At 33.0% G+C, this 13,003-nt stretch overlaps 1 protein-coding gene across 1 annotated transcript; it reads right to left on the bottom strand.

Moving 5' to 3' along the window:
* Positions 1–933: 933 nt before the first annotated feature.
* LOC145260478 (2-aminoethylphosphonate--pyruvate transaminase-like) lies at positions 934–8,799 on the bottom strand. Its single transcript, XM_080118583.1, has one exon. It carries the CDS (start codon positions 8,729–8,731, stop codon positions 7,436–7,438), a length of 1,296 nt encoding a protein of 431 aa, XP_079974709.1. The 5' UTR covers positions 8,732–8,799; the 3' UTR covers positions 934–7,435.
* Between the last annotated feature and the right edge of the window lie 4,204 nt (positions 8,800–13,003).

Here is a 13,003-nt window from a genome sequence, read left to right on the forward strand (position 1 = left end):
ACAAAAAAAATTTTTTTTAATTTTTTTTTGTTTAAGTTAAGTGCAAAATATATTTTGTGTTTTATTTGTTTTCACAGGTTGCAGAAGTCTAACTTGGATGAAAAACTGTGCTTATCAATTGAAAAAAATAACACCAAAGGGAACTGTTGCATATTAAGAACCGGATTTCCTTAAATGTCCACTCGGGCTTGACCAGCACCTGACATGAATCGCTGGAATATACTGAGTGCCGCCAGTCAAATCTTAAAAGTGCTAAGAAACATAATATTTATCAGAAAAATTAATGCAAAAAAAAAAAAAAAACAATTAAATATAATAAAAAAACAAACTACTGTAAGTTTCATGAATGAATTTTTTTTTTTTTTAAAGAAAATGTTTTAAACATTTTTTAAAGAGAATTTTAAAGAAACAATTTATTTTGGGGGGTGTAATTTGAAGATTTTAATGTTTATTTATTTACTCATTTTTTTTTTTTTTTCAAGAAAGAAAAGTTTTAAGAATTGTTTTTTTTTTTGTTTTTTTTAGTGAAATTCAGGGTCAGATTTTTTTTAACCATGTTGGTTGCCCAAAGGTAAATGATCTTGATTATTTTGGTAATTTCCATTCGCACTTTGAGCAAAGAAAGTCCAAGCAAAGAAGGTCCATTGTTTTGTGTACAGTAGTTTATGTCTGTAGCAATTTGTTAAAATCAAAAATTAATTTCATTTTTCTTCCAATTCATTAAAAATCGTCTACTTATTATGTGGCTCCTTATTAGCTCATCACGTTTGTTGTTGCTTTCTAATTAATTAATCAACTTGGCCAGCGCTTGGCATATTCCAGTGGTCTTTGTAAATGTCCTACCAGACATTTATGAAAATGCAGTTCTTAATATGCCCTAGCACTCACCAAAGAATCACGCACACACAAAAAAAAAAACAACAAAAAAATACCCTTATTTAAAAAAAAATGTCCCTTTATTTATAAATATATCTTATATATTCACGCAAGAAAAATAACAATACATTTTAGTTGATGCATAATATTTTGACATCGATCCCAATACTGCACAAGTCATCAAAAATTGGAATTTAAAAAATATTCTCGTCTAGAAAAATAAATGTAAAAGAAAATAGTTCAAAAATACAGTTTTTTGATTCATCAAAGGGAGATCATGAAATCGCCTTGCTGTTGGTGAAGGGCATAGCCAAACCAACGGAGGTCCCTTGTGAGGATAGATTGGGTGAGTGAGGATGATTTGCAGCCTGTGTGGACCACAGTGTTGCGAGCGAACCCAAAGGATGTGGTGTAGACACTGATGATCAAACACCTCAAGTTTGTGTTGATCAGCGATTCATCAGCCACGTACAGAAGGATGGTGTGGACCAAGGACTTATAAATTCTGATTTTCGTTCTCAGGATTATTTCATGCCAGGACCACAGACAGGAGTGAAAGCGGTTGAAGACAAGGCGGGCATTGGTGATGCGATTGTGGATATCTTCTTCCCCTTGGTCAGTTGCAGTTTTAATTTATTTTGAAATCCCAATTATTTTATAAAACCTTTAAAAAAATTATTTTAATTCAAGAAATCTTCATTTACATAATGTTTCAATTTGTACTATTGTGTTAATTAAAATTCTTTGAACTTCTTAAATTGTCTCCCCTTGTTGGGAGTCTTCAAAAAGAAAAAAGAAAAAAAAAGAAACGATAATGTCATAAAAAAACTAAAATGCGCAAATGCTGAAATCGCTAATTAAAAAATGGGTGCTTGTGCAGAACTATGTATTTTGAACCAAATACATTTCAGGTGAAAACATTATTATGTACTTACATGTCATGTGGAAATTAGTAAAAATTCCCAAAAAGTCATCCAATAAAAAAATAACTATAAGTAAAAAATAGAATTTATCAGATTATTGAATTTTATCATAGGTTTTAAAGTATTAAAGTTGGAGAAGTTCTTAAAATATGAAAAATTAACTTATCTCCCTTGCTTTCCTTGAAATCCGCCATTGAAAAGATAAAAAAATCTCCAACCACTAATTTCTATGACTTTTTTCAGATAAACAGATCTTCCACATCTGATCATTTTACATAATTTTCGGAATTTATACAAATTTCGACATCACACTTAACTACATAATAGTGTTTTTACAGAAAAGATGTTGGTTTCAAAATTCACAAAAAAAGAAATATTTGTTTATCTATACACTCTAAAAATTCTGAGGATGATATCTTGCTTGTCACCGTACACACTTATCTGTACATACATGCTTTATTTGTTTGGGGGGGGGAGACAAGTGAATAATGTAAATAAAGAGTTAATGATAAGAGAATTGGTGAGAGGGAAAGAGAGAGAAGACGTGTCTAGTATAATATCACAATGTATTCATACTTTGTGAAATCCTTTGACTTTGTAGACCTACAAACATGATTATCAACCAAGATCAAAGTTAAAAAGTATATATATATATATATATATTATATGTATAACAAATACTGATTCATGATGGTCTAGTTTTCACTAAAGTTAAAATACTACTTTTTATACAAAAACAACTTTGCATCCAGAGCATTATATTTATTGTGAAATTGACTTTTAATGGTCCCTAACAAACTATTTATAAATTTATAAAAATCGCCACATGGAAGAAGGCAAGAAAAAATATCTAAGCATTAAACGTAGTTTCATGTTGTGGTTTTTGTTATATATTATTATTATTAAATATTACAAAATGAGGAATCATTTCCATGAAAAATCCAGTTAGTATAATGCATCTAAAACTGAGAAAAGCAGTTTTTACTTGACTTCGTTATTAGATAAACTCGATATCACGTATAATTCAGTGGACATTTTGTTTTGTTTTGACTTATTTTCAAATGTGTGTTTGCATAGTAGTAACTGGATTTTTAACGAAAATTATTCCTCATTTCGTAATATATAACAAAAACAAAAATATAAAATTACAAGATTTTTTTTTTTCTCACGTTTTTCCATAACCGCGATCTTTATAAACTGACCAAATTAATCGTCCTGATTAAACGTTAGAATAATTTTCTTTTTAAATATTAATGTTTAAAGGTGATTAAAAACAAAAACATGACCTTCCACAAATGCTATAATCGATTTTAATTCCAGGTGGCAACGAAAAAAAAAAAAAAAAAAAAAACAAAGAAAAAAGGGTGTGGGACATTATATTAAAACCATTAAAAATGAATCTCGACCGAATTAACTGTAGTTACTGAGAATTGTTATCTGTCGCTGAAAATGAAACTATATGTAATTGAACAGACGTTTAGAATAATAACGCAAAATATAAAATGACGCAACAATGCAGTATAGTTAACAGAAAAAATAGACTAACGCAATAATTCAGTATAGTTAACAGAAGAAAAAAAATCGACCGTCATTTTTGATTGACTAGTGTTCAGTAACAAAATGTAGTTTTAGAACTTTAACACTATACAGGTCGGTAGAAATTTAAAGGTGATTACCTCAATAGTAAAAAAATTATGATTACACGAAACCATCATTATATACTTACTTGTTAGGCTAAAAATATAAATAAAAGGCTGTACACACCAAAATTTATGCAAATTCGCCCAATATTTTTGTTTTTAAAAACTAAAATCAAAACATCTCCAGCGCAAATTTTGGAATCCATTCTTGACATGGACGGAGAGACTTTGTTGACTCTTAAAGTTTGAGTTACGCCCCTTTAACACTTTTAATAAAGGTGAAAAATGACCGATGAGAGAATTCGACAATCATTTTTTTTTTTTTTTTACAATAAAAATACTGGATGAATTTGTATAATTTTCGGTGCACTTTTTTTTTGTTTTTAAACATAACACATAAGTACATATTAAGCTTCTATGCTAATATCAAATATGGTTTTACTAAATGTGTACGAGTGTTCATTTGGTTAATTACCGGCTTCCATACTTTTGTTTGGTAAAAATAGACAAGATATCATAGTGGGTCTACAAAATGTTTAATCTTTGCGCAATAATATTTTTAATCGGTTTTAATCTGGCGATAAAATAGCTGGCAAGAGCCATGTTTATACTGAAATTTAATATTTAAAAAAAAATGTTAAACACAATTAATTAAAAATCTATATTGTAACAGAACATTTTTACATAACGGAATTTTAATAATTTTTAATCTTTTAAAAATTATTTAGTTTTTAGGAAGTTTCTTTTTCTTGGCAATTCAACTGATAATAATATATATTAATTAGAAAAAACGCTATTTAAAAAAAAAACATTAAATTCATATCATTTTTTAATTGCAACTTCAAGGTAAGTTTTTGTTCAATACATGTATTTAAATTTTTAAAAAATAAATAATTTTTACTTATTTGAACTCTTATGTTTCATAATAAATAGAAATGTCGATAGAGTTAAATATATTTTGTTCAAATTTCAAAAATATAAATGGGGGGGCACTAAAAAAATATATATATATTTCCTCTAATATATTTTACGGAAATTGCAGCTTATAAGTAATTTCATTATAAAATGGATAAGTATTGAAAATCTGACGATTAGTTGATTTTTGCTAGATTTATTAAACACGGGTAGGTTTTCACGTTCGGAATGCTTACTACATGGGAACGTTATTTTAAATCGTCAATTATGTAAAAACGATTTGTCTCACAATTTCATTATTTTCATACAATGAAAAAAATTTTTTAAATAAATTACTAGTTTATCTTACGCTTTTTTTTAAATGGGACAAAAGTTATATTGATAATATTAACTCATAATAAAGTTACATTGTGTTACATATGGGGGGGGATAATTCTGTGGTGAATTTTGGAGGTGCCTATTAATAATAGGCTATTATTCTCGATTTCAAAATTAGAACCCAATTTGGTACTTTGGGCGGTGCTATATTGTAGATAGGATTTTCCAATTAAGTTCAAGTTTTATGATATCCTACTTATTAAATTGCGGTTAAAATAAAGTTCCGTCCGTCTTTGTTTACACTCTTCGTCAGCTGATCTGATATATATGAATTTAATGAAGGCACGTTACTTATGGAAAAACGGTTAATTAAACTGCAGAAGGCTTCTGCAGTTTAATTAACTGAGAAGCACCTGTTAAAAACTATACAAGTTCTATAAGTGAATTACCCCCTTCTAAAAATAAAAAGAATGAAAAATAGAAAAGTATTTTTTTGTAAACTGCTCATGAAAACTTACTGACAGCATAATTAGCATCCTAAATTAAGAGATGAAAAAAAATGAACGAATCTCTTAGTAAAAGAAAGTTGTCTCCCTTAAAACAATGACAAATTGTAAAACAGCGCCGAAATGGGTATATATACTTAAATAATTGCTAGAAAAAAAATATCATGCAAACGGAAGTTAGAGAAGTAATGGCAATAATGTTATTATTTCAGCACGATCCATAAACTGTATAAGTATCAAATAGGATATTCCCCATAAAATACATTTTAAGTATAAAAAAAAAAACAATGGTGCTTATGCACTTATGTTACCGTGCTATTTTTTAAAAATAGTATTTTCAAGTTAAATTCAAGCTTTACAATGTCTTTTTATATTAAATTGTTAGGTGAAAGTACAGAATAATTACAAAACATCTTCCCCTCCCCATGTTACGAATGGCTTACCGAATAATAACATTATTATTTCAGCGGTACAATAGGTGCATAAGTACTAAAACAATTACGTATTTACGTGTCATGTTGAAATTCGTAAAAATTCCCAAAGTTAAGAAAAATGACCGAGTAGAAGATCTGCTAGAATTATATTTTATAGTTAGTTATCAGAAATTCTCGGACCGCCATTTTCTATTTTGAAATCGCGGACGTGATAACAAGGGAAATAACTCAGTTTGTCATACAAAAATTGTTCGCAGTAGACTAAACCGATAAAAGTGCATCATTCGAAATTGTATATTTTTCGTACTTATTTTTTTTACTAATTTGTGGAATTTTTACTGATTTCGATATAACACGTTAGTGCGCCAACTGCGCCATAGTGTTTTGTTTTACTAAAAATGCATTTTTTATATCCAATAATAAACAAGCAGTCAAGCCAGTGAGCACCAAAATAAATAAAGGTGCGTGTGTAGAATGGTTATCTTTTAAACCAACGCATTTTAGGTGAAACCATTATTAGGTGTTATGTCGAAATGAGTACAAATTCCAAAAATTACGAAAAAATGATCACGTAAAAATATTGTTACAAGTAGGTGCTTCTACACTTTATTGCCGAAATTGGAGACGCCATTTTATTTCACGCACCCCACCTGCTGTGCAAATGTAAGAGAGACACCATTATTTTAAACTATGGCCGAAGCATGAAATAATTAACAAAAAATTAAACTTCCGGAAAGAACTATGAAAAAAGTGAATAAATTATTGAAAACGGGAAATAAAAACCAAAACATTTATTGTATAAAAATTTATGAAAATATAATTGTAAAAACATTTATTGAAAAGTTTCCGTAGGAAAATATAATTTTAATATAATTTTGTAATGAAAGCAACATTGGATTTTTATAAAATAGTCTGGTTTTTGTTGGGGTTTTTTTTTTCGAACAAATAAATAATTTTAAACATGTTATTGAATTAAAGCAAGTTTGAAGGGTTAACAACAAATTAATCAATAACGTGTTTAAAATTATTTATTTGTTGGAAAAAAACAAAAAAACAAACAAAAACTATTTTATAAAAATCGAATGTTGCTTTCATTACAATATTATATCATGCTTCGGCCACAGTTTAAAATAATGGTGTCTCCCTTACATTTGCACAGCAGGTGCGTGAAATAAAATGGCGTCTCCAATTTCGGCAATAAAGTGTAGAAGCACCCAAGTACAAATAGAATTTATTGAATTATCGAATTTTATCGTATGTTTTAATGGAAAATAGTCCTGCTGCGACCAATTCAGTATGGCAAACAATTAAGGGTTCACCTGTTTAAACTATTTTTAAATAACATAATCGTGGATGATTTTTTTAATACATCTAGCATGGATGCTTTTTTTTTTTTTTTAATTTATACTAATTTCGACAGGACATGTAAGTACGTAATAATGTTTTCACCGGAAATGCGTCAGTTTAAAAGATCAATCGGAATTTATGATTCTTTTGACTCCCAATTTTTCGTCTGCTAAATTTTTTTTTAAATAGTATTTTCAAGTTAAATTAAAGTTTTACGATATCTTTTTGCTTTGTTAGGTAAAAGTACAGAATAGTTATAATACATCCGCCAGGCCGGTCAAATAAGTGCATAAGTGCCAATAAAGTGATTTTTAATATCGTATTCAGCTAAATCCATAATAAGGGGCACTTGAATGAATGGTTTGTTTTATTGACGCTCTACACCGTAATCACGTGATTAAAATTTTAGCAGACGAAAAATAGTGAGTCAAAAGAGTAATGAGTTCCGATCAATCGACACAAACATCTAAATAATATTAAGTGGTTATAGGCAAAGAAATATCCATTTCTTTGCAGACTTCTTTGATAACCACCAAAAGTTTTTCCACGTCTTCGGGAAAGATTTGCCCTATCGTTCCGATGCGGAAACAGTCCTTGTTGATAACTTTTCCAGGGTAGATGACGAGGTCCCGCTCGTTTAATTTTTGGTAAAATGTCTTAAAATCAAAATTTGGGTCATTGGGATAGTGAAACGATGTGATGATGTAACTAGGTTGGTCGGGCTGGGTTAAAAGTTCCTGAAAACCAAGTTTCCGCATGCCTTCTTTTAAAATTGACCGGTTCTTCATATAACGAGCGGCCCGTCCTTCTAGGCCTCCTTCTTGTTCGAACTCTTCGATGGCTTGTTGGAAGGCTAGCATGGCGTGAGTCGGTGGGGTGAACCGAAACTGTCCGCTCTTTTCAAGGTTGTTGTATTGGTCAATAAGGTCCAAGCTGAGGCACCGGGAGAACCCTTCGCACTGGAGGAGCTTCTCCGTGCGGGCAATCACATACGAAAAACCGGGCACCCCTTCCAAGCATTTATTTGCAGAGCTGACCATGTAGTCGATGCTCCCGGCCTGGAAGTCCAGCGGTACGGCCCCAAAACTACTCATAGCGTCGACGAAATAACTCCCATCTTTAAGGAATTTCTTCACGGTTTTCCCAACTTCGACGACCGGGTTGATAATTCCACAACTTGTCTCACAGTGGACGATCGACACGAGGGTGAACGTGGAATCTTTGCGTAGGGTATCTTCCACCTTTGCCACATCGACGGGTTGACCCTCGTCGAAAGAGAGCAAAAGTCGGGGTATGTTAAGGGCATCGCAGATTGTGGCCATTCGTTTACCATAAGCCCCGTTCTCTAGAATAAGTACTTTCCCATTATCGCGGGGCACTGTTGATTGTATCACGGCTTCGACAGAGTAGGTGCCACTCCCTTGGACGGGTATCGTCGTATAGTTTTCTTTAGTAACCCCGGCGATGTCTAGCAGTTTCTGGCGAATATTAGCCACACAGTTTATAAATGCTACGTCCCTGGAGCCCAGATCTCTGAGCATAGCTTCTTTAGTCGAAGTGCTGGTACCGAGGGGCCCCGGTGTAAAAAGTTTTTTAGCCGATTTTGTTGTTGACGAACTAGATCGGAAAATAACTTGATTACTACTACGACATCCATTTTTTTGAAGTGTTGATACTGCCGCTATTTTGAGGAACTGGTGTTGATTTCTTAAGTTTGTGGCTTTTAACAAGCGATAAAATGAGTAAACAGGTTTGTTTAGGATCTGGAACATTGTTACAGAGTTAATTTAACCGGCAAAGACACGACAAATACGCCTCCTGCTTAATTTAGAGTTAACTCCCTTACATTCAAGTAAAAACTTGAAGTAACGACCGGTGGCAGGCGGACAGTTGGGCAACGGACATTCTGCTAAAATCTATATCTTTGCGCTAATAAAATTACGTGGTATCTCCCGCGTCTTTGCATAGACGGGTGATTCTTGCCTGTACTTACTTGACTTACACATATTATACTATCAATCGATTATTTATTGATATTATTATGATATAAAAAAACAGCGCCGGTTTTCGGGGTTGCTGGAAACGAATATCACAGTTAAATTTGGTTTATGCTATGAAGAAATTACTAGATGACCAGAAAGTGGGTGCTCATTTTACGTTAAATTTATATAGGAAAGTGATCCCCACTTTTTGGAAAAGTAATGTCTACATATCATGAAAACTACTTATCTGCCCCAAATTTAAATGTGATATTCGTTTTCTGCACCACCGAAAACCTGCAAATTTTACAATATAATTATCCACTGACACGTGTTTCGTCGTCTACGACTCATCAGAGCCACTCTAATGAGTCGTAGACGACGAAACACGTGTCAGTGGATAATTATATTTTAAAAATAATATATATATATATATATATATATATATATATATATATATACCGCTCCCCATGTGGGGGTACCAAATCGGTTAAAGGGAAAATTATTCCCAATTCGCATTTAGGTAAAAATGCACTTTCGTAAATAATTGAATTCATTCAAAACATATCACAAAAACAAAAACAAATAACATCTATATATATATATATATATTGTGGGAACATGCCAACCGAATGCTAACGTCTCCAGCATAAGAGACAAAATAAAAAATCGTCGTTTGCACATGGCTCCGCGCATCGCTTCCGTTTGGAAAAAGAAAAATAAGAAACCATAAAAGAATTATGAACCAATGGCAGAGCTCCCCGCCGAAAATAAAGGCCTAAATTATCACAGCCGCTGGGAGCCGGTTTACGACTATAAAACGAGGGGACCAGAAAGAAAAGAAGGAGAGATTCGCCTAGCTGCGTCAGTGAACGCACGGACAGTCTTCCACCAGACCTAAAGAGATGAAGAAGAAGAAGAAGAAATAAGGCACCAGTGAACTGAAGCCAACTCCGCTCTCACGTTATGAGCCGAGACGCCTTCAATTCTAACAATGCCTATTTTACACAAACCAAAGAAGAAAAAGAAGAAGAAGAAAAACACAGGAGGCGAAAACGCCGTGCTGCTAGGTTGATAAATGTAGTCGCCGCTCTCAAGTTAAAAGCCTGACACATATCACCAAAGTAGCACGACCAGCCACTCACTTCCCACCCCCGTCGTCTGAAAAGATAAGTACGCTTTGTTTAATTATACTACCCTACTCAAGTTCATTCCGTATCAATGCATACACACGCTGGACTATCATTCTCAATTTTCCTACAACAATTATCTCTCTTCCCACGCGCGAACAAACAATAGTGACCCGAACTTGAGATGAAAACACATTTCCTTTTTGCTACAACACCAGTCCTGCAACGAACATTGGCCACATACGCGCGGACATATTGTAACTAAAACGTTCATTTCTTTCAATAGCAAATAAACCACGTTTATCTTATCCATTAATTGAGTCTTGCTTTCCTTCAATTCCTCATTCGTTTCATTATTCTCTTGTAACGGGTTTTGGGTATTTATATATCCTAGTCTCCTACAATATATACACAATTTTTAAAATGTAATTATCCACTGGCACGTGTTTCGGCATCTATGACTCATCAAAGTGGTTGACTCTAGCGAGATTCAAAATCAGGACCCCATGGATAGAAGCCTAAACTTCTACCATTCTATCACGCGACTGCTGAGTACATTGCAATTTACGTAGATGTTATGTATTTGTTTTTATTTTGCGATACTTTTTGAATGAATGCAATTATTTATACGAAAGTGCATTTTTACTTAAATGCGAATTCGGAATGATTTTCCCTTTTATCAATTTGGTATCCCCAAATGGGGAGCGGTATATATATCGTTTTTTAAATATAATTATCCACTGACACATGTTTTGTCATGTACAATTCATTGTATATATATATTAAAGAAGCTTTTAGTATTTTTACAGAAAAACACTAAAATAAAACATGCAGTCGAAATTTCTAGGAATACAAACTAAATTCAACCTCTCGCAGACTTAAGCACTTGCACATGCTGAAACTCCACATTTACAAAAGAGGATTTAAAACAATATGGCAGTGACAATAAAATCAAATAAAATAAAATAAAACCTTAACTTGCATTGTGAAATAGAAAACAAGGAGCATCAGCTGTTTACCATGTAGCTGTTTCAGATATTTAAAAACAGAGAAGCTGTTATATTCATGGCTCTCCGGTGGAAAATATGTTCCCCAATAAGAAATGTAGACAGGATCCAGTTACTATTTATATTGTAGCGACCAGCTAACCCAAGTCGCTTGTCAAATTAACAAAAGAATTCACGCGGGCTGAATCTATTTATTGCGGGGACATTTTGATTGTGCCACTGAACACTCACACAAATCAGTATTGTGCAAGGAAATGTGGTTGTAATGCATCACCTTGACACACAAACTCATGGGACTACATTTCTGTCTTTTCGTGTAGGAATACGGTGAACAGGTTAGAACATACAAGAAAGCAGGTATATAAAGATTAACGCACCAAAATTTAAACATGTCTGTGTTTCTCAAGTCACCACATTGACGCCTGTGATGTTGCTCATGTCTAACTCTGCCCCAAAAAACGTTAAACCGTGCAAGGTCCAGGGAGCATTCCCACAAGTAACCATCACCGTTGCTCATTGTTATCACATATACCAGACACTTTCTATTTAGACATAAAACAGCATCGCCAAGAATGCCACAAACTAGAAAGAGTTTTCTCAAGACTCTATCGTCACCGCCTGTAACGTTGCTGGGGGTCTAACTCAAAAGGACGTTTAAGGACTACTAAATTCAGACAGCCATTCCATAGGTCCCAGCAATGATTGCCCGATCTACAGACAGTCTTTCACAGACTGAATAACTGGCTCAAAATTATTACCACGTGTTCTCAACTGCTAGTACCCACATTGACACGGATAAAAGTGTTGGATATAAACTGCAAATCTAAGAAATATGCTATTACTCATTAAGGAAGCTCACGCAAGCCACAACGAATGAATATTCTATTCTTACAAACTTTTTCTTCCTAGTATTCGATATTTGTAATGTTTTCTTTGTTAAATAACGCTGATCCTTGTGCAAGGACCCGTGGCACAGTGGTTAGAGTACTTGGAAAAATCAATGTTAAAAAGTGATATTCTCTTGAAGGTTCAATCCTCAGTGTAGGCGACTGGAAAATACAATTGCAAATTACTTAGGACCTCTATAGCTGACGGAACAAGAGCACACTACTCCCGTGAAATAAATAAAGGGTTCCGCTCGAAATTTCGTCCAAATTCCCAAGTTTGACAGAAACATTCCCGAGTTCAACAAGATACACCTGAAGAAGGTCGGAGGTTACATCGACCGAAACGTTGTGAAAATCACACTCAAGACGAGAACAGTTGTCCGCGTAATCCAAATAATACGAGTAACCAATCCTTAATTCAGAAACGACAAATCTCTTTCTAAATATATTTATCTATGCGTATATATATATATTTGTTTAAAAAATTTTGCCTACTAAACTCCTGTCAGTTTTTGATCATCAGACATGAAACTTAATATATAGGGTATTCGAACCCATGCAAAACTTTATATTTGGGTTTTAGCCGGGGAAAATCAGTGCAAAAGTGTGAAAATTAAAAAAATTGAATTTGCCAGGTGATGGTCAAATGACAGCATTACGAATGTGTATGCGTAACGTAATCATTATTGGTTCATGTTTTAATTTTTAGCCTTGCAGCAAACGTCTTCATAGCTCAGGCATTAATATCAAAGGAAAAAGTAAATCATACGCTAAACGTTTTGGTTAAATTCTTAGTGATGGTGCAAGAGTCATCATTTTTTTTTTTTACTTTTTAAATCATCACTATATATTGGGTCCAATATAATAGAATAATACAAAATCTGCATTAATCAAAACATCATATTTAAGTGTATTTAATGACCGAGCAATGCCGGGTGGCCTTCTAGTATATTTCTCTACAATTATATAAATGCAACTTTGTCTGTGTGTATGTGAGTTCGTTCGTTATAGACTAAAAAACAGCTGGACCGATTTTTATGA

The sequence above is a fragment of the Euprymna scolopes genome, chromosome 36 (assembly GCF_053919585.1).
Source record: "Euprymna scolopes isolate OS-2025 chromosome 36, ASM5391958v1, whole genome shotgun sequence".
In the NCBI taxonomy this organism is placed as follows: Eukaryota; Metazoa; Mollusca; class Cephalopoda; order Sepiida; family Sepiolidae; genus Euprymna; species Euprymna scolopes.